The sequence below is a fragment of the Branchiostoma lanceolatum genome, chromosome 2 (assembly GCF_035083965.1).
Source record: "Branchiostoma lanceolatum isolate klBraLanc5 chromosome 2, klBraLanc5.hap2, whole genome shotgun sequence".
Taxonomy (NCBI): domain Eukaryota; kingdom Metazoa; phylum Chordata; class Leptocardii; order Amphioxiformes; family Branchiostomatidae; genus Branchiostoma; species Branchiostoma lanceolatum.
The window spans coordinates 30,658,828-30,680,978 of NC_089723.1; the positions used below are offsets into that span (position 1 = coordinate 30,658,828).

The window sequence follows — 22,151 nt, forward strand, 5'->3', positions numbered from 1 at the left end:
CGGCCCAGTACAATAAACCCAGCAATATAGATCCAACAAAAAAAAACTTTTATCACCGTGAATTACCTCGCAATCGTTCTGAGATTTGGGACATTAGGAGTCCAAGATAATACCATAACTGTTTATCGCCAAAAAAGAGCGCATATTGTGCAGTGATTTGATCTCAGCGTTGATAGTTCTTTGAGCAGTAGTCATGAGCGAGATACGAATGCTGCTACAGTGAATGTCTGATAGTTCCGAACACTTTTCTATGGATATGATACACATACATATTACTGATATCATTCATCTTCTTAACAGCTAATGATACTACATGGATGGGTGTTGGAGAGATTGCAGATGTTAAGATGTAGCGGAATTGTAACGTCTTCAATTTACTGTCTCAATCCTGTCACAAGACGTTTTGTGAAGGGGTCGGCTTAACTAACGTACGCCATCAGGAATGATACAGCTTTTACCGTACCCTTAGCCACAGCGATGGGCTCGTTCGGTGATAAGATTTATCTGAGACTTTTGCTAATGAAAACTCTTTTCAAGGAAAACACAGTTTGGGGCTCAGGAGGGCGTAGCGTCAAGACGTAAATCTAGCTTATCAAGATTGTACAATTGCCACGTTGACGAATGTCAAGGCCATAATTGAAACAACCGCATTACACCAAACCCACCTCCTACGCTAACTGCCATGGGCAGCTAGAAGTTGGTTCTTTTCTCACAGGAATACATCAGGTCTTATCTGCCGGCCTGCAGACTCTTAATTCTTACCTCAAACACCTGATGGCGTTTTCTGAGGCAGCGTTCAAGGAAGCCAAAAAATCAATACCAACGTTTTCCAGCTACCATTGTCTTGCACAATCGGTAAAACTAGCAACCTAATGTTCGTATAGTTACAGCTCAGCGTGGTCAAATTCGCCGTGAGTCGTCGTACCATTTTGACTGCCGTAGAATTTTCAAGCAGGCTGTGACTGAGCCAGGCACCTACAAGGAACTAAGACAACCTTTTCTATGATAAGACAGCAAAATTGTGCAGGACACATGCACAAATATTCCAGAAATGCATTCAGTTTTGAGACCACACGACGATTGTACCACGTATGTGTGACCGGGAAAAGTGTGCGGATCATGTTTGGTACACACGCATTTCCCGATCGACGATGATCAACCTCATGATCGTTGTTTTTCACCACCCAAAAATTCACGTTTCCCCCGCAAAAAAAAACACGTTTTCCCGCCTAAAATATCCTACATATCACGCTTTTTCTCATCACCATGTGTACACAGAAATATCGTCTTATGATTCGTAGGTCTGACAAAGATGACTCGACATTTCTAAATTGATCTTCAGAGCACCCAGACACGCAGGTGCCTCTGAAAGCGGTTCGATTATGAACCTATCTTTATCGTCATTCCAGATAACTGTTAAAAAGGGTGGTCAGGATCTGCCATCAGAGACATTCTATTGCGCTTCAAGCAATGTACTGAATGCGATCTTTCTTATCTTCTCAATATATTCAAGGGAGATATGCTAGAACTTAGAAGTAAAGTTAGGATCACATTCGAGACATCAAGATGAAAGAAACGCCACACACCATTTTCGTAAGCGCTGTATGTGCGTCCGTATACGTAGTTTCTTTGACAGACTGGTATACATGTTGTTACGTGTTGTTACTGCTAAGGGTATCACTGCATCCGTGAATGGGATCTCTATGATTCAAAAGAGCGTTTTCACATCAACAAAGCAAGCCTTTGCCGACTACCATGTTGGTGTCCCTTCTTGTGTTTGAATATACATGTAGCTATAGTTCCAGCGCACACGGCATTTTTGGGGGTTTTATTGGTAAGTTTTTTAGTATTCTTCCAGCATTCTCTTCTTTGAGCTGTAGACAGTTGATATTGGTTATTTGAGAGGGCTCTTTAGATGTTCAAAACCGCTTGAGCTATGATTCACTGAAATGCAAACGAGACACCAACATGTAGGTGGACAAAGCGATGACGTCACATGAAAACTAACTCCCATATTCCACTGATTTACTCGAAAATGGCCAAAACGAAACCTGTTTTTTTCGGTGGATTTTCCTCTAGTCTCTAACAGACTAACTACACTGGCTGTATGGTGAATAATTTTGCCAGGGGAGTTTGGCTATTCTCTAAGCAGAGGCCTCGGTCGAGTAGGGTAGGAGTGTCCGGGATTTTAGATTTGAAGGGAAAGAGACGTTAAAAATCCCGGACATTCCTTCCCAACGCGGCCGATACCTCTGCATGGAGAATAGAGTTTGGCCACCATATGGTTTCATTGGCCGGGCGCGGAGGGAAATGTTAACCATCGTGACTCTCATGGACAATTATTCCCCTTTTAGTGTCACATTTTACGATCCACGCCCCCGTTGAAAGGCCTGGTGGAGGCTAGTTCAAGTTCCTGTCTCTTTCCCACTCCACCCACATTCCTAAACTTCTTCATCTCTGATCCCGTTGTTTATAGAATATGTCAAATTCCCAGCTAGAGACCATTTCTGAATTGCCTCGGTTTCTCTCTTGCGTGTTTCTGCTTTTAAGCACGTGTTGAGGGGGCAGTGTGCGAGTCAAAGCACTTTCTCAGGATCACAGTTCAGATAAACCAGCCTTAGGTGGCATTATGGGAGCTGTAGGTAAAGTTACAACAACAGTGCTGTTATATAAACAGAGCTGAAGAAAGATGGTGAATGCCGTTTGAACGCTTGAATATTTTGTTGAGTACAATTCTCTGTTTAACCTTAAGCACTCTGAAAGTAGCCGTATGGCACCCCATTCTCTATTGGTTACAGAGTTAGGCAGCAAGGAGAGGGTTAAAAAGGAGGTCACCTCTTTCAAGCTGCTTTTTGTCAAACATTATAACAGCATTGAAGAAACGTAAATCGTAAAGCATCAGCTTGTGTAACATTCATGTTACACCTGTCATATACTAGCACATTTGGAGAAAGTATCTACTAACAAACCTTTCAACAATTTGTAAGGCCATATCAAATCATTTATTTGGTTCAGGGATTCTGGAAGGAAAGAAATGAAGTAGGCAAAATGAAAATAAATCTTAGAGAAAAACAAATGCTACCACAGGAACCACAGTAAACATACCAGCCTGGTGAACATTTCAAACAATGAATTTTCAACTTCTAATGTATTGATACTTTGTAAATAGGAAAATGCGTAGTACAAGAGCTTTCTTCAAAGCATGAGCATTTTGGGGTTGATTTGTATCCAGAAAAGTCCGAGTGATCATGATGTTTTGATAATTTTTTTTCAAACAAAACATGAAATGGCGAATCAATTTGGTAGTACTGTGACTAGCTTCCCTACGCAAGCTATAGGGAAAATATTTGCCAGGAGAGTTTGGTTACGATAGGGTTCATTTGCAGGAGTAGTTAGTCCGAAGGGGGAAATGTTAACCTTCCCGCGGACTGACTCTCCTTGCCAATTATTCCCTTTTTTTGCCGAATTCTACGATCCGTACCCCCGTAGGAAGGCCCGGTGGAGGCCTATCAATTTGGTGTGCCCTACGCAATGAGACAGAAATAGGATTTAATACACAGTTATGCCCCCCACCCAAAAAACCCACTGAAGTTCAAACGAGTTCTACGACCTCATACCTTCGTCAAATGATTTTGACCTTTATGACTGACGTATTAGGAGTGTTTTTCATCAATCATCAATCATACCAGTCGATCCTCTTCACCCAAATAACATAAGTTGTCCAAACGTCCTTGTTATGACTATGAGCTTAACAAAGAAGGTTATGCTAACATTTATCATCAATTATGCAAATAAGCTCCCTCCTTATCAGCATAATTTGATTCAATGGTGTTCACATTCACACAACTTCCTAATGCCACAAGTATGAAATTGCCGTCATTTACTAGTATGGAATTATAGTAGTTTCTCATTAATTATGCTAATTAGGCCCACATTTGCATATTTCCTATCTATCAACATTCCTCTCTTCCTTAGTTACAAATGTCACATATTTGAATAGTCATATCATGGAACACAGCAGATTTTTAAAATTGCCTCATTAATCACGCGAGTTAGAATTTGATTTGCATAATTATCATCCAATCATACAAAGCATCACGTAAGCTATCTACATACCAAAAATCATGACCATCCATCAAGACCATCTCGAGTTATAGTTTTTCTCATTAATTATGTCAATGAGGTTCTCATTTGCAAAGCTGATATCTATTAATATTTCTCTCTTCCTCAGTTACATATGTCACATGTTTGAGAGTCCTATCATGGAAATTGATGGATGTATAAACTTTCCTCATTAATTATGCAAATTAGATACTGATTTGCATAATAAGTATCTAATCATGTACATCAGCACTCAAGCTATGTACTTACAAAAATTTATGACCATCCACCAAGCCCTTCTTGAGTAATTCCCTTTCAAAGTCTGAAGCAAAACCTGCCCCTGCTATAGCCAACCCATAGGTCTGCTTGGAGACTACCTTACCAATGCCTACAGCTGGCTGACAGCCAATTTGTGTAACTGACGTTTCCTGCCTTCAAGATGACCCCTCAGGACCCCTACCCCTATCCATGACGCCTTGGAACAACACAGCCAACACGTACACATACTTCAGCATACAATATAACACATTTTTACACTTTTCTCGTTAATTATGCAAAACACTTCGCCCAAAATCTAATCATCTTGAGATTTCCCACATACACACCGACACACCAACTACGACAACAAACCATCCAGGCGTTCTCGACTTATTCTGTTCACTAACAGACACACAGACAAGCATCATCGAATAACCTTCTCAACTTCGTCGACGAAGGTAATAAGCTACAACTGTTGTACAATACACCGTACCTACAGCTGTGCACTGCTTGCTATTTTCAGTTACCACAATGGTGACTGGCCTCTAAAACTAGAGCTCCCGTAACACTCAAATCTCCCAAGAAGACCTTCCAGTGGCAAAATCGCAACTGCTGTCAAAGACTAAGTCCTAGGGCCAAGGAAAACTTATTCTTGGCGTGCAATTACGATATTACCACTGGAAGATCCGCTTGGAGATTAGACTCCCGACCTGTTGGAACGGGATCAGACCACTTCAGTGATCCTGACAACAGATATCAACCACAGCCCGGCTAACTCTTGACACTATAAGGACCGATTTCGGAGTCGACTCGGGGCTGTGTGTGAGGAGCTTTGGGCTGCTCAAGTGGAGTTTTCCTACCAGAAAATGCTACTTGGGTGGCCTAGTGTTCTCCTTTCACAGTCCTGAGTTAAAGTCGACTCAAAAATGCCTAAGTAAATCGGGCCAAGGGGTCTGTTTGTTTGTTTATTCCTTTAATGCCCACAGTCTTGATGCAACCATTCTGGCATGTTGGTAAAGTCGTTTAAAGTGTCTTTCCCAAAGGCACAAGATCGAACCCGGGACCACTTGATTCTGAGCCGAACATGCTGCCGTTGCGTCACATGACCCCACTGATTAGATGTCAATGTCTGTCTGATCACCAGTCATCCTGCCAAGTACAATGCCAAGGTCAGAATGGGTATCAGATGGACAAGGCATGCCTTGTGATCACTTTAACTTTCACCTAGTGGATAGAAAATTCGATGCAGTAAGATGTATCAGGCACGAGGTAGCTGTTGTGGGGATAAACAGTTAATTACCTTATGGTAGGAACTCTGTCTGCACTAACTGTGGGCTATGTTACATTTGTTCTTTGGTTTTTGGCACGCATAACAATGAAGAAGCCAGGTGTAACCCATAAATTTGGTTACAACCGTGCTGTTTGATTGGTTGAACCTGGAAGAGCTAGACCTATAAATCATGATTCGTTTGTTTGTTCAGACCCCTGTAGTGGACTAGGGCAGCAAGTTTTCTTGATGTATTTCAGTAGCAGGGCCTATTTGAACAGGGAGGGGTCGCTAGCCATACCCTTTTAACGTTCACAAGGTACCTCCTTGAACACGGGACCCCCATGTTACGTACCTTACGAAAGACGGGTGCTGCCCCAACCGAGATGTCCTGACCCAGGATTAAACCTGCCTCTCCTTGACAGCTACCAACTAAATAAGAAGCAGGAGCTCAACTGTGAGGCTGCTACCAGTTGAGCTACAGGGACATCCCTGTATGTTATGATTATGTATCTGTAATAAAAAAATACATAAATTGAAATGTACCTGGCAACTTCAAGATTCAAGCATCCAGCATGGCAAACTCTACCTTTATCATAGTCATATGAGTGCAAGGACGCTATTTCATAGACCCTTGTCATGGATCCCATTGCATGCTGGGAGATGCAGGGTACTATGGGTAACTCGTGGGCTACCACAGTCATAGACTGGACTGGGCACAGCATACATCCACTGCATACAAGTTGTTATGGTAATGATTTCGTTTGCCCCCTGCATCACACATACATACATTTTGTAAGAAAAAGAAAAGGTTTGCCAAGATTTTTCAAGTATCGTTTTACTTTTTCAGAGCAGTCCAGCAAGAAATACCAGTTCTGGACCTGCCTGACAGGACCGATACTAAGTCCTAGTAATATCACAAGGAAGCGACAAAGGAGAGAAATGGATCCGAAACACTGTTCCCTTTCACCAATTATTCACAGCCAGGGCTGACATATACATCTGCATCCAAAAATTCTGACAACAGGTGAAAATGTAAACTTGCAATTTTGTAGGCTAGAAAAAAATCAGGCTTGGTATCGTGAACAAATAATTCCTTCATACCGTAGCACACAAAAGCTTGGACTGCTAGTAGCTATTGCCATGAAAAAGGCTGTCTTGCAACCCAAGGTATGCAAAGAGATAGTTAAGGCTTCATTTGTTGGAGACGGTTGTAAAAGGGCAGGTATTTGTGGAAACTTTTGCTGAATGACAGGTAAAATTCTGGATAACATTGCTAAGTTACCAGACAGAAAAAAAAAGTATTTTGAGTCCAGACAGCAATCACCATAACTGAAGGCCCAAATGTCCCAGGTTACACCATTCTAATCATACTTGTGAGCAGATTTACTGCGCTGACCCTATGATCACTTTCTCGTCCGCCGAAACTGAATGCGCATAAATCAGAAATATGGGTTCTACAAAATAACCTCGGATCATCGAATGGAAAAAGTTGAGAGAGAATCATTGCAGTCGTCAGTCTCTGGGGCCGACAACTGCTGGCAGTAAAACTCGCCGGAGTGTCTGTGAAAAATGTACAAGGCATCAAAGCACAGGAGCTGAAGCAATGGGGGACATTTGCCTCTTTATTGGAAAGGGACAATTACAGGTTTATGCGCTATAAGATGATGCATGTCGACACCGTCTTTGAACTAAATCAGTGGCGCCTGTCGTTAAAGTCTCGGACGGGGGATACAGATCAACGGGTGTGACGGCGGTAAATATCAAAGTCGCAATTGTTTCTGCTTAACGCTGCAACTATTTCTCAGTCCATGATTTGTGAGGCGACGTATACATATTCTAGAATACGCTGAGCTATACATGTCTACAAGCGTTACCGTCTTCCTTATTTGGTTGTGGTGAAAGCATGCAAACGTGACAGGAGATGACATATACTGGTAATTTCCCAATATATGCATGCACTCATCTAGGGAAAATTAAAGTCAGTCATAGATGCTATTCATAATACTGTTTTAGCATGTAGATTACTGTTGAGTTGATGACCAGACAATCTGAAAACTCTGATAATTGTTGAGAACTTTTTGCTTTCTACAGTATGTTGGAGTTGTTTTTCTTGACGACTGTTGCGATGATGAGCGTTACTCGGTTGCCATCTCCTGATCGGACTCCTGGATGACTTGCGCCATCTTCTCTTCCAGTTTCTGGGCTCGGGCTGTAAGGGCAGAGCACACAAGCTTTAGCATCTTGTGATATACAACCAAACAAAAGAAACTGTCAGAAGATATACATGTACCAGTAATACTGTAATTCACTTTATATTCATGTTAGCAAAATTTCACGGTGTAAGGAAAATGGACATTTTCACTGAACTTTAACTTCACGGTGGCGGCAAGTAATTTACAGAACGGATGTGTGAAGGAATCATAAATGATAACAGTTTTTCTCACAGTGATGATACCTTTACGGTACAGAGGTGGCCGCGGAAACAGTGAAATAAAAGTTACAGTTAAAGAAACAAGAATTACAGTACATTATCTCACAGTTCCGAGTGTGCTTGTGCACTCATGATGCATCATAGTCTAGTTCAAAGTTGAAAATCTTTTTGCTAGTAAACATCTTTAAACAATGACAAAAGTCGCCGAAAATGTGTACAGTATGTCTCTCTATAATGAAGAACAATGTTTCAAAATGTATTATGTTGAAACATATAATATTATGTCATGTTAAGAGAATTTTCTCGTTGGAAATCTGGATACACTGACATTGTTTTGTCTTGCACAAAAAAAAACAGCAGAGAAGTTGATACATTTATGAAAACCCATCTACAGATGGCAGTGCTAATTGATAATTATTGGTTCAGTAAGAGTACTCAACATCTTTGGGATAGAGGAGAGCAACAGTCGGATGACAACATGATATAGGGATTTATAAATGTATATGTTTCAATATCATTGATAATTCAAGATATCAAAACCAGGCTTATACAGTTATGTGGGAACACCCAGTTTATTTTGGGTCTCATAAGTCATATGATCAAAGGTAGCGACTTTTAGGGAACGACTCTGAAGTAAAAAATCTCTGTATGGGAATGATGGAAATACCTTTAGCAATAAGAAAAATCGAGTTCCATTTTCTACAACCTCTCAAATTGTAGTAAATCTTTGGGGGGAAAAGAATTTTCCTGTCCAAAATGATGTATAAAATTGGGAACATTTTCACCAGGATTCAAACCAAACACCTATATAATTCAATATTCCATTTAATATTGCGGTTGTTTATTTCAGCAGTTAAGGGAAAAGGGAGTAGTTCACTGCATTTGATTTTAATGGTGGGAACAAACATAACTGTCTCAAATGTTAGTGATCAAATATTTGCGATGATGAAATTTTAGCGGTTGACTAGTGACCGTTAAAGTAGCTAAAATCAAGCTGCTGTTAACAAATCAAGAATTACAGAAATAGACTTTTCGTTGTTTTTTTTTGGTCGTTGATGAATCTATGCATTTTTCTCCAAGTTGTAGAATCAGTTTTTCTTTCATCCCGATGGTCCAAACAACTCTGAATTGATGTAGCCAGAGGCAGGAATAAATGTGGGGGCTTAACAACGGAATACAAATGGGTGATACGGCACCAATGACAGCGGGAGATAGCCATAGATCCCCCGATAACCTCCCCTAGACTTGTAAACTAATGCAACGCGGGATTACGGCATGCCAAGGGAAGGGCTTAGCCAGCTGGCCTTGGCTTTCAAGACTAAGCCCCGGCAGTTTTGCCTGAAATCCTTTTTCGATCCACCGGGAAAATCGGGCCTCGACACCTTGATGAATTGGGGATTTGTAAATGGGAGATTCCAGAGGAAAACTAAGGGCGACTGTGATCATTTTTAGTACGATGAGTACTCTAGGCTAAGTTGACCATTTAGTGTGAGTTACGGGCAGTACCTGAATATAACATCAGGTATTTGGTATTTTGGACCTGTACCTAAAACATATTCGGGGCATCATAAAAAAAAAACGCCTTCCATAGAACCAAAAATCGGAATGATACATTGTAATCATGTCTAATACATGTACATGTAAATATCTTCTTCCTGACTATTGTCTGTGATGATTACTACAGCTTGCAACATTACTAAATAGTTAACAGCCATCTATCCAATATAGCTTTATAGGGCTAATGGCTGGCATAGTTTAGGCCTAGGAAAAAAAATTGTGTTTTTGCTTACCCGACTAACCCCAGCAAAAAGCTGCCAACCCTCACCCTTTTTGGGGGTTGAGCACTGGCAAGGGGCATGAAATTTCCAATCTGACATCTGAGTGATAAAACTCAATACAGGCTTCCTATATTTCACTCCATATCACAGCTTTGAACGGTTGATAAGAACATAAGAAGGTAAGAACATGTACTAAACATTGTGCTTACTCGTTCATTTCATTCATATACTTGTCCTTGTACAATACATATCTGTATGATTCAGATACAATGTTGAAAGTGTACTTGTGTCCTGATGCATTTCATCTTTACATTACTTAACTGTGTTTGTAGGATCACTTAGGCCGAAATAAAAGGAAATCAAAACCTACTGAAAGGACCATAATCAAAAACACAACATTTTTCTTAGGCCTTACCCATCAACATGAACAGATTATCTAGTGTCTCAAGATCTGTTGCAACACCTGGGATCATCAACCTGTAGGTCGCACTCGAGGCTCTGATCTGCATTTTTCATGACATTGCTGCTTTGAACTCACTACATATGACATGAAAAAAACTAAACTTTTATTGCCTAATGCAAATAATCCTTTCTAGATGCTGGCCTGGCAACCCCGGCCATTATAGAGGAGTAATATTGCATAGGTAAGGAAACAGGGGAGTTGAACACAACAGTCTACAAGAGATATGAAATATCTATAAGTGCTGATATCCACAGCTCTAAGATGTTTGTCTTAAACTCTAAGGAAAATTCCATTAATTTTTCACAGTAATCTTTCTGGATCCGAAATTGCCGTGATGACCTACAGAGATTACTGGTAAGTCCGCGAAGGCAGCGCTATCGATGACGGATGGTTCGCCGTTCGCCACACAACGAAAGGTCAATGCCGGCTCTAAACCTAATTTCACGCAAGCTGCCGCGCCGAGATTATAAGTCCCAGATAGTCTGTATTTTCCTGCAGTCAAACTCGACCAATATGTCCCGAAGGAACGTTGACTTTTTCAGATCGCATGCTTTCATCATTTGCCAAACATACTGTTTCTCAATGAGTTTTAGTCCCAGATACTGAGATAGTCTGTATTTTTCCGCTGTAAAATATGTCTTGAAAGAACGTCGACTTTTTCAGATCGCTTGCTTTCATCTTTTGCGAAACATACTGTTTCTTACAGGTTTTAGTCCCAGATACTGAGATAGTCTGTATTTTTCTGCAGTTAAACTCAACCAATATGTCCCGAAGGAGCGTCAATTTTTTTCAGATCGCTTGCTTTCACCTTTTGCGAAAACGTACTGTTCTCAACAGGTTTTAGTCCCAGATACTGAGATAGTCTGTATTTTTCTGGAGTCAACCTCGACCAATATGTCCCAAAGGAACGTCAACTTTTTCAGATCGTTTGCTTTCATGTTTTGGGAAAACGTATTGTTCTCAACAGGTTTTAGCCCTTGGCCTGTGCCTATAGCTATACAAATCTCTAGTCTTATAAGTTACAGTACTTGGTACATCAAGATCCGGTATTTTAGACCTGTACCGACTCCCACAACGATTTTTGCAGTACAGTACCAGTATGCATCCCTTCTCTACACTATCCCCCCACTTAGTCACTCTGCTCTCATACATTGCCCTCACACCGAACTCTCCTATTTCCAGAATAGAAAACCCATTATAATAATAATAATAATAATATCAGGTGTATTTGCAGCCAGTGCCACAGGCAGGTACCCAATGTGTAGGGTAATTATAAAGGAAACAAAGTTAATACAAATCGCATGAAAGGCCTACCTTTAACACAGATATATGAGTGAACATGAATCATCTCCAAAGTTCTGAAAGGCCACTGTCATTATCTGAAATGGATGTGGTGCCGCAAAATTGGGCGTCCTAAAGGTGGTGCCCTATGACATTACACGGACAATAGATGCCCATCTTTTTTGGAACATATACAAGTTGTACATGATGTGAGGGGAGGGGGTCATATGAGGACAATGTAGCAATTTTGAGATCTGTGAATAGTTTCATTTGGTTGGAAAAGTTGGTCAAGTCCAATTGTTTCTTATGTTTAAAATTACAGTTCACTCTGATACATATCTTTAATATAGCTACTGTAAAAATGGATGAAAATCAAACTATGGAGAAGAGACCTCTTCAACAATCACTACTTCTTGAAAATGGCAAGAGATTTTTTGCATTTAAATTCTACATTACAAAAAATCCATCCATCCCTTCTCAACTAATCCTGTTAGTCTGCAACTGAAATGCCCCTGCAGTTCTAAAGAAAGCTGCTGGATGTTGCTAAATGTATGTTACTTCTTCCCGAGCACTAGAGCTACCTACTAAACAAAATTAGGACACAAAGCATGTACAGAATACGAGATATTAAAACCAGAAGTCCGGCTGCAGTACCAGACACAGACACACGCATCTAAAAACATAACCTTCTTAGCGAAGGTAATAATTAACTTCATATGGCCTGCATACTTTACAAGGTATGGGAAAATGCACAGCTTTAAAAGGCCTTATATACTCAAAAAAAACAAATCTTGAACTTGAATAAGTGGTACCATAGGGGTCTGACGAGGGCCATCCTTGACTAATGACATCATGGGCCAATGCCACAAAGAACCAAGTAGATGACTGAGGGATTACACCTAATGTGACTGTCTGCAATTTGTGCATATTCGGTGGAGTCCTGTGAGGCTTGACACAAACTGATGGAGGTATACTTCAATTCTTCAAATATTCACGGAGGTTTAATGTGCGCAGTTTTTACAGTGATTGCTCTACCGCGAAATCAGCAAGATACAGATCTTCCGTTCGTAATGCATTCTACGTGCCCACCGCAAACTTTAAACACTGCTATCCACCAATAACTGTTTCTCTTAAGTCTTGAACTTAAACAAATCTACAGTGCAGCAGCATCGAGGACTTACACATCTTTGCTTAACAGGATGACCCTATTTGTCTGTCTCTGTAGATTATCCCCAACACTTAAGACAGAGAAAGGCTTATGCCTCACAACAACCTTGGTACTTAAGGTAATCCCACGCAGAAGTAACTTAGAGGCAAACGGCCCTGTACAGTACGTTATGGACAATCCTTATTCCCCAGAACTTCTCATAACTCAAGATGTCTAGATCTGTGATACAATCAGTATTACATTAGGTTATACTGATTTGATCACATGGATGACGTCCTCCTAGCACTGCAAAATTGATGCAAGTGTGCAAAGAAAAGTTGGTTCCAAAAAAGTTGCCTTCGTTATGGAAGCTAAGTGGTCAGGAAAGTCTTGTAACAACTGAAATTCCAGAACATGGTAGACAGTACCAAACAATAAAAATCTTTATTTTTGTTCCTTCACATCTTCTTGAAAGACTTTGGAAAACCTTGCTTATAGGCTCTGTGCAAAGAGCAACTCAACTACAAAATCAGTACATTTTGCAATAGGAAAAGAGGCATTATATGTCATTTTTATCCATTTTCCAATATTTGTTTTGTAATCTACAGCATATATTTGCTCATTTTGCAGCTTCTTCGAACCGTTTACAGTATGGTCACACACTTCTGTTTTCTTAATGCACGGATCAAAACGTACATGTATGGACATCATCCATATAATCAAGCCAGTATGGCCTTATACTCACTTCAAGGTTCTGTGAAGAGTTTTCAACACTGTAATGCTTTTTGTATTCCATGTCTGGCTCCCTTGGAAATCAGTCACACAACTGAAGGGACAACCCACCTGTTTCCAAGATAAATAAATAAATAGATAATGATGAGACTTACCGGCAGGAGATTTGATGAGGCTGATGTTCTTTTTAACCTCCTGAATGTCGGCTTCCTTCTGGAGTTCCTTACCCTTCTTCAGTCTGGAAGTACAGGCAAGTGAGAGGGTTAATTATCGCGATCAGTCTTTTTCCTATCTAACAAAGGCTTTGGATGAGAGAACTCGGAGTCAAAAAGTTGTCTGAAAAGAGTTGACATTCATGTACATGTACATGTTTTGTACTAGCATGCGTGGTCTAGGGGTGAAAAACTAAGCCTCTCAACCTAGAGGTTGAGATTTTGAATCCTGGCCATTGTTGCCCACCCAGGTTGTAAAAATTCAGGAATTACAACTTTAAACGTAAAGAAAATTTTATGTAAGCACTGTGTATAGAAATATTTGATTCAATTTAACTTTACTTAACTCTTTTTATTGGTATTGCTGTTTATGTGTCACTTTTTAATACCGAGAAATCTGATTGGTACGGCTTGCATGTACATATGCTAAAATTTCACATGTTGCCACAAGATGAATTTTCACAAAGCCACTAAGTTGAAGTACGACACATAGATAGTAAACTGATAGCTTAGCAATGCCTCCTTACACATGGGCTTGGTATTGCAGGTACACTCATACATACCTGTTGAGAATGAACTGGGCCTGCCTCTTACTCTTGATGTCTTCTACTCTCTTCATTGCCTTAACTGCAAATGAAGAAATAAAGTCAAAACATATCCTTTACATAACATTGGCTGAAGCCGCACACATTCGACGGATAGCATTGTCTGATCTGTCCTAGGACAATGTGCGATTGTCCTGAAAGTGGCTGAAACCCTATCTCTACAATGACATATAGATATACATATCATAGTAAGACCTTTACCTGTGTCATTCCATTGCTCCCTGTTATACTTGGCTGGAACATTCCTCCTCTTTTCAAACTCCAGAGAAGCGTCCTATAAACAGCAGTCAACATAACAACATCTGTTAGAAACATTTCCTATTCATAATCCCCATTCTATGGCGCTCCGCTAACCAGACTATACCACACTACTTTCAGGAAGGGGGTTTTGGCCTGTCATGCTGCAGTACCTGAAAATACTGCTAGCAGGCCAAAAATCGCCATGCTTCTTTGGGACCTTAATAGATACCCACATACCAAAATTCATTCAAATCCATCGAAAGGATTTTGAGTTACAAAACATGTGCAAACATACAAATGCAAAGAGAAGCATTACCCCCATCGGAGGTGACCCTCATTCCCCAGGGCTCAAAATAATGGGTGAAAAAAAGTTAGAGCTGTGCATCTAAGTTTTGACTATGGATGCACCAGTGCACCTAGATATTTTTGTAGGCTATGGGGTAGAGGTAATATTGGACACCAGTATACAGAATAATTTTTGATTTTATTCATCGGAAAAAGTAAAATGACCTTTGTTGTACTTCTTTGATGTATTACTTTGAAATTTCAGATTGAAACTCTTACGAGGGGTAATAGGGTTCGTAAATACGTAATGCTGATATTCTACTTATATTTCATGTGGTGCGGCCAAAATTCTTTCTGTGCACCTAAATTTTAGGTAAGGGTGCACCAGTGCACCTATGCTCAAAGATTCCCTCGAGCCCTGTTCCCGGAGGTAAGTAGGCTCTATGAAGATGAACAACCACACTAGACAGGAAGAAACATGGAGACTTACCGCAGCCAGGTCTTTTCCTGCTGCTTTCCTGAAGGCCTTGGTCCAGCGCACCTTCCGAGGATTTCTCTTCTTCTTGAAAGCTCGGTGGCATTTTGATCGGCAAAACCTGAAGATCTAGAATACGACAGAAGGAAAGTGTTTCAACTTATAGAAACAGCACCATAATTCTCATCCTCATAATTCCTTGTTCCTTGTTAAGTTGTAATGTTAAAGATGCATGTACAGCGAGCATATGACATTTATGACTGTGTTAACTTATTAAAACATTACTGTTTAATTGTTTGGACTTAGAATATCTTTTGCTCACATCTCCAAATACATGGAATACTGTAACTTCATTTATTTTTGTGGGGACTTAATTTTGTGGTAGGTGGGGAAACACGTTTTTCACTGTGTTTTAATTTCCTGGTTCAAAAAATTCTGTAGTGCGGTATTATACGTTGGAAACTCATATATTAATAATACCCTTAAATAAAAACACAGCGAACATCAAGACCTTCAATAGTGACTGTGTGCAGAAATCTAGATGTGCCACGACTAGTGCACTTTTAAATTTCAACACTTATTCGGAAGTTATTCCACAAATTAAGCATGACATATGCTAGACATCTCTAGAACACATTCATCCTTTTGAACGAGTCATGGTTTCCTAGAAGGCTTAGAGCAGTACAGGTATGTTGTTGCTTAGTCAGATACGTTGTTGTTTAGTCTTTCTTTATATATATCATAAACATGACAATCGACAACCTAGCAAGTTAGCACAAGTCACAGCACAGAGGGGGAGGGGGGCACCACGCACATGCTACATAAAACAGTAACACTACCGTAATAGCCCTTCCTTTTTCCGTAAAAATCGCTAGGAACAACATGTGATCAACCCTTACCTTACAGTCGTTTCTAACAAACTGCATGCCGTGCCCAGGATAAATCGGACTGGAACAGAAGAAACATTTCTCTACCCTCATCTTGGCAAGATTTTCTCCTCCACGCTAGCGCAACACCAGGAAGTACCCACAATTCATTATGATAGGAATATTCCATTCCACTAGGCGGGGGGATATTACTAGTACTCTATACAGGCATGTGTGGGGTTAGACCCTGTGTTCTTTTAGGTATTCCTACGTCTTTCTATAGCCTAACTAAATTACGTTTGTAGGATCTTCTAGCAGCCCTTCCATTGGTCGGGGAGGAGGCCCAATCAGCCCCTGATATCGAGATATTGTTTAACACAGGCTACATCTTTCTAGTGATCCACTTTTTTAATTTCGTTGCGTCCCCCCTAGGCCCTACACTAGATTTCATCAAGGACATTGTGTATTGTTCTTGGTTTCATTACATGTCCCAGATAAACCACCTAGCTACATAGTCACTCAACCTGCCCACACACACTCACAGACGTACTACTCAATACACATGCATACACACAGATGCACACAAGTTGATCATGATAGTAGTGATATCTTTTACTTGATGGCTTCAGCACCTTTTATTTTTCAGAACAGAGGTGACAATTTATTATACAACTAACCCTTCTAAATCATCCTTGTCTTTGATGTTTTCCTCCAGGAGTTGACAAATTTGTTGGCTTTCAACTATGCCAATCTTAGTTACTGTATCAATTCCGGAGTTCGCACCATGGTTAAAATCTTTTTGGACAGGCTGCATTTCACTGACCCAGGTATGGTTTGAATAGTACTGGCAAGGTCATAGTATACATGTCCAATGTCAATTTATATCTTGTTTCTCTGCGTACGTGCAATGGTAGTCTACCAGTCCAAGTGATAGCAGTTAGGTGGTAGATAGCATTCAGTGTTTTCAGTGATAATCCTATTTTCCTTCTTTTAAAGACGTCAAGTTTCACAACACTTTGATTTTCCTGTGTTGACACTCTAGTTATAACACCACCTTTCATATGGAAGACCAAATAGATGCAACTGTACTCTCACTTCATACAGAACCTTCTCCTCCACTTCAGGAAGTTTTGACTTACAGCAACACCACTGCTAAGCTTGTATTCAATTTTTTGGGGAGCTTATGCCTATTTCTTTGCATGTCCTTAACCTTCCACCTGTTTTTTAATTGTTGCAAATAGCAACTAGCTTTCAGATTTTGGGCTATGTCCTTCTCTTTTTAAGCTTGTGCTATCCAAAATTCTGTACTGGTCATTGCCAAATTCATGTCTTTCATCAACGCCATAACTTACCATATTGGTATTTTCACTCAAGATGTTAGAACATTATATAAAAATACTAAGCTGATGTTAGCTTACAATCTAAAGGCAGGCCATGCTCAGGGAATTACTCTATGCTTGCAACTATGTCTGTGGTTATCATTTTCAACACTGATATTTTCCTTTTCTCATTAGTAATTTACTTATTTATTTCCCTAATCTTTCCTTCACAAGTCTTATAATAAGATGTAACTGTCATAAATAATAAGACAAGGTTACAAAGTCAGTTCAGCATAGCAATTTTAATGCCAGAGGACAATGAGATTACAAAACTTCTGTCACTGAAGAGCAACAGAAAAAACTAAACAATAGACATTTTAAACATCTAGTGACACTACATGGAATGAATAACTAATGCAGATAGAGTTCAGTGCTCGAGAAGAAGTCCGTTCATTTCGTGACATTTTTGTCATCTATGAATTGCCATTTGAGAAACAGCTCCGGTGACTGACCAACTGCCTTAGTTTCCACCACGCAGACGCAGAACCAAGTGGAGGGTAGACTCCTTCTGGATGTTGTAGTCGGACAGGGTGCGACCATCTTCCAGCTGCTTGCCTGCGAAGATGAGACGCTGCTGGTCTGGGGGGATGCCCTCCTTGTCTTGGATCTTGGCCTTGACGTTTTCAATGGTGTCTGAAGGCTCGACTTCTAAGGTGATGGTCTTGCCTGTGAGGGTCTTCACGAAGATCTGCATGCCACCACGCAGACGCAGGACAAGATGGAGGGTAGACTCCTTCTGGATGTTGTAGTCAGACAGGGTGCGGCCATCTTCCAGCTGCTTGCCTGCGAAGATGAGACGCTGCTGGTCTGGGGGGATGCCCTCCTTGTCTTGGATCTTGGCCTTCACATTCTCGATGGTGTCTGATGGTTCCACTTCCAGGGTGATGGTCTTGCCTGTGAGGGTCTTCACGAAGATCTGCATGCCACCACGCAGACGCAGAACCAAGTGGAGGGTGCTCTCCTTCTGGATGTTGTAGTCGGACAGGGTGCGGCCATCTTCCAGCTGCTTGCCTGCGAAGATGAGACGCTGCTGGTCTGGGGGGATGCCTTCCTTGTCTTGGATCTTGGCCTTGACGTTTTCAATGGTGTCTGAAGGCTCGACTTCTAAGGTGATGGTCTTGCCTGTGAGGGTCTTCACGAAGATCTGCATGCCACCACGCAGACGCAGAACCAAGTGGAGGGTTGACTCCTTCTGGATGTTGTAGTCGGAAAGGGTGCGGCCATCTTCTAGCTGCTTGCCGGCGAAGATGAGACGCTGCTGGTCTGGGGGGATGCCCTCCTTGTCTTGGATCTTGGCCTTGACGTTTTCAATGGTGTCTGAAGGCTCGACCTCGAGGGTGATGGTCTTGCCTGTGAGGGTCTTCACGAAGATCTGCATGCCACCACGCAGACGCAGAACCAAGTGGAGGGTAGACTCCTTCTGGATGTTGTAGTCAGACAGGGTGCGGCCATCTTCCAGCTGCTTGCCTGCGAAGATGAGACGCTGCTGGTCTGGGGGGATGCCCTCCTTGTCTTGGATCTTGGCCTTGACGTTTTCAATGGTGTCTGAAGGCTCGACTTCTAAGGTGATGGTCTTGCCTGTGAGGGTCTTGACGAAGATCTGCATGCCACCACGCAGACGCAGGACAAGATGGAGGGTTGACTCCTTCTGGATGTTGTAGTCGGACAGGGTGCGGCCATCTTCCAGCTGCTTGCCTGCGAAGATGAGACGCTGCTGGTCTGGGGGGATGCCCTCCTTGTCTTGGATCTTGGCCTTCACATTCTCGATGGTGTCTGATGGTTCCACTTCCAGGGTGATGGTCTTGCCTGTGAGGGTCTTCACGAAGATCTGCATGCCACCACGCAGACGCAGGACAAGATGGAGGGTAGACTCCTTCTGGATGTTGTAGTCGGAAAGGGTGCGGCCATCTTCCAGCTGCTTGCCGGCGAAGATGAGACGCTGCTGGTCTGGGGGGATGCCCTCCTTGTCTTGGATCTTGGCCTTCACATTCTCAATGGTGTCAGATGGCTCGACCTCGAGGGTGATGGTCTTGCCCGTCAGGGTTTTCACGAAGATCTGCATGATTCTGTAGTAATTAAAGAAACATAATGAGTACACATTCGCATAATTTATGTCTTTGCTTCCGTTCAAAATGTTTTGTAACATCATTTTGTATTGCATCATCCTTTTCTATGAAGGATTAATCTTTTGCATGTACCGAAGAAGCCATTTGGCTCTATTGGTTATGGCAGCAGGGAGGTGGTTTCAAAAAATGGTTTGCAGTAATATTTTGCCACACATAAGATATCAAATCCTAGAAACAGACAGGAAACAGTCTGGGTTGGTCAGGGCGCAGCGTTACTGTTAGTACATGTCTGAACATGTTGAAAAACAACTATGACGTCAGAATCACCTGATAGTGATAGATAAGAAGGTTGCCCTGGGGGCTGAGAACTGGAACAAAGACTCAACGAACGTTCCAGAATACAACGCCAGAAACCATTCAGCACAAAAACTATTTATTGTAGGCAAAGTAAGGAGCAAACCTTCGTTGGTCCATGAGCGGTAACATTAGAAAAGGGAAGAACACTCTGGCATAAAACTAGTTCTAAGCTTTGAATACATTTTTTGTAACCTTGGGGGAAAAGAGGAACTGTCTGTAATCGACTCGAATTCACCAATGTTGGACAGAAAGCAGCAAAGAAACATTGTCTGAGTCAAATTAGTGTCCTCTCTATGGCCACTTCTGTCTGGATAACAGCAAGAGTTACAAGTAAACGATTTGACGGATAAAATCTGTCAGGACGTGAAAGAGACAAACAACAAAATGGCGCCAATTCAGTATAATTTCTGGGGCGAGCTTCCGACAAAAAAGGGAGCACAGAGTCGAGAAAACTGGCCCTACGTCGACCGGTGTGGACACTTATCGCAAGCTCGGAAAGTACTTCGACTATTGTGAGTAGACTTCAGCGAAAAACTTACCTTTCTTTTGTGATAAAAGACGATTTGGTGTGACTCGAATCTCTCTCTTGTCTGGAAATGACGCCGATCAGACGAGTTCGACTACTTATACAGTATGACGACACTATTCTTGGCACCAGCGAACGTTTATTGGTCAATTTTGATCACATGACATGGAACTGCGTCACGATTGGTGGATATGTCTAGATATGTCTAGAACACAAAGCTATAGGTTACGTCATAGATGTTGCGCAATCGAAAGTTTATCTGGACACGTCAGTGGCAAATATTACTGCCGATGACTAATATAACGTCCTTGGTTGGACCATTTGTGTTTTCACATCGTAATATGGGGCCTCATAGGGATGGGCAGAGAAAACACACACAAGCACGTGTAGATAGTTACCTATCTATGATACACCTCACCCCCAATGAACCAGGGTGGAGTGATATAAATGTAACGTTAACGTTAACATTTAATTTAGTTCTGGATTCTTCTGGAAACTTCTACAGAACAAGTCAAGTTATGCTGAATGATGACGTGGTTATGAAAATTACCCCGGGTAATGACAGTGTGAGTATCATATTACAACAATACGTTCATTCGTATGCGCTTTCGTAGTCATCTATACTTGGACTCGCGCCCAAAAGTTTCGTCATCAGTTACTGGACTTTGGCAGACTTTGAAATGAAACACAGGCAGACCTGTTGATCGTTGAAAAATATTTACTCAAGAGGCAATGCTCTTATTGGTGAGCACGCATTTATATAACTTAATGGTTTTAACCCTGATGAGAAATTAATCATTTCAAATTGTAATGGGTAGCAATACTGTTATTTGCAAGTACAGGTTATGCCTTTACTATCTGATAATTTGTTGACTTAATTATTCAGTTATAATTAGTTCTCTGATCCGACCTCTGACCTCAATATTTAAGTCTGTAATTATACAGTGTGTAAATATGTACTCTGGTGTATGTATTATGTTGTTGTATTGTGTAATGAGCCCTGGAAGATAAGCCCCCTAAAGGGACTAAAAATATTAAGCAAACGCATCATGATCCGCTAGGAGGCGCTAGCTGCACATGTATTTTCGGAGCAGGGAACGGGGACTTTCTGAAGACCACATGCATGGCAACTTTTATGATGTGATAATGAAATGATTAAGTTTTCGTAGCCAAATCTCGCAATACCAAGGAGGTTTTTCTATATAAAACCTCCTTGGCAATACCTAACCTTAAAGTATTGTTTTAGTTATTATTCAACACACTATAACAAATGTGCGATGAGTAGGCTTTATGATATCCTTTATCAGTGGAATATCATATAAGAATATTTTTTTTCGGCTTGATTTCAACGACATGTGTAACGTTATATTTGCTACTAGCGAGATACGTACTAATAATTTACGTGGGTTCAAGAACAAACCTACGTGACAAATATTGATATCATCCATGTTAGATCAAGTACACTGGACCTACATTAAAGTCAAAAATGGCTACACCATCTGACACACTGACTCCTTTTTATGGGGTTTACAAATCACATTTAAGTTTGAAGTTATAGAGTTTCTAGAATCATGTTTACTGTTTGTTCAGACATTTTTGTTATGTTTGGAAATATGATATAAAAGATCCAGATGAAGTCACTAGTAGAAGAAACATAACCGTTATACCGGTAGGAACAT

The 22,151-nt window shown here is 41.1% G+C and overlaps 2 protein-coding genes across 2 annotated transcripts; both read right to left on the minus strand.

The window, feature by feature from the left end:
- Positions 1-7,619: 7,619 nt before the first annotated feature.
- LOC136428553 (probable ribosome biogenesis protein RLP24) lies at positions 7,620-16,305 on the minus strand. The gene is made up of 6 exons (XM_066418157.1): positions 16,178-16,305; positions 15,294-15,407; positions 14,480-14,552; positions 14,237-14,300; positions 13,617-13,699; positions 7,620-7,838 (listed from the first exon to the last, which is right to left on the minus strand). The coding sequence occupies exons 1-6, from the start codon at positions 16,256-16,258 to the stop codon at positions 7,765-7,767; spliced, it is 489 nt and encodes a 162-aa protein (XP_066274254.1). The 5' UTR covers positions 16,259-16,305; the 3' UTR covers positions 7,620-7,764.
- Positions 16,306-17,746: 1,441 nt separating this feature from the next.
- On the minus strand, positions 17,747-20,594 carry LOC136428554 (polyubiquitin-C). Its single transcript, XM_066418158.1, has 2 exons — positions 20,486-20,594; positions 17,747-19,589 (listed from the first exon to the last, which is right to left on the minus strand). The coding sequence occupies exon 2, from the start codon at positions 19,583-19,585 to the stop codon at positions 17,984-17,986; it is 1,602 nt and encodes a 533-aa protein (XP_066274255.1). The 5' UTR covers positions 19,586-19,589; positions 20,486-20,594; the 3' UTR covers positions 17,747-17,983.
- Between the last annotated feature and the right edge of the window lie 1,557 nt (positions 20,595-22,151).

What these genes read in the sequence shown, in the direction of transcription:
- LOC136428553 (XM_066418157.1), bottom strand. Translation starts at nt 16,258, where the DNA reads ATGAGGGTAGAGAAATGTTTCTTCTGTTCCAGTCCGATTTATCCTGGG. An exon ending in CAGGAAAAGACCTGGCTGCG is followed by an intron (nt 14,553 to 15,293) that starts GTAAGTCTCCAT and finishes TGCTGTTTATAG; the next exon opens with GACGCTTCTCTGGAGTTTGA. An exon ending in GGAGCAATGGAATGACACAG is followed by an intron (nt 14,301 to 14,479) that starts GTAAAGGTCTTA and finishes CTTCATTTGCAG; the next exon opens with TTAAGGCAATGAAGAGAGTA.
- LOC136428554 (XM_066418158.1), bottom strand. Translation starts at nt 19,585, where the DNA reads ATGCAGATCTTCGTGAAAACCCTGACGGGCAAGACCATCACCCTCGAG.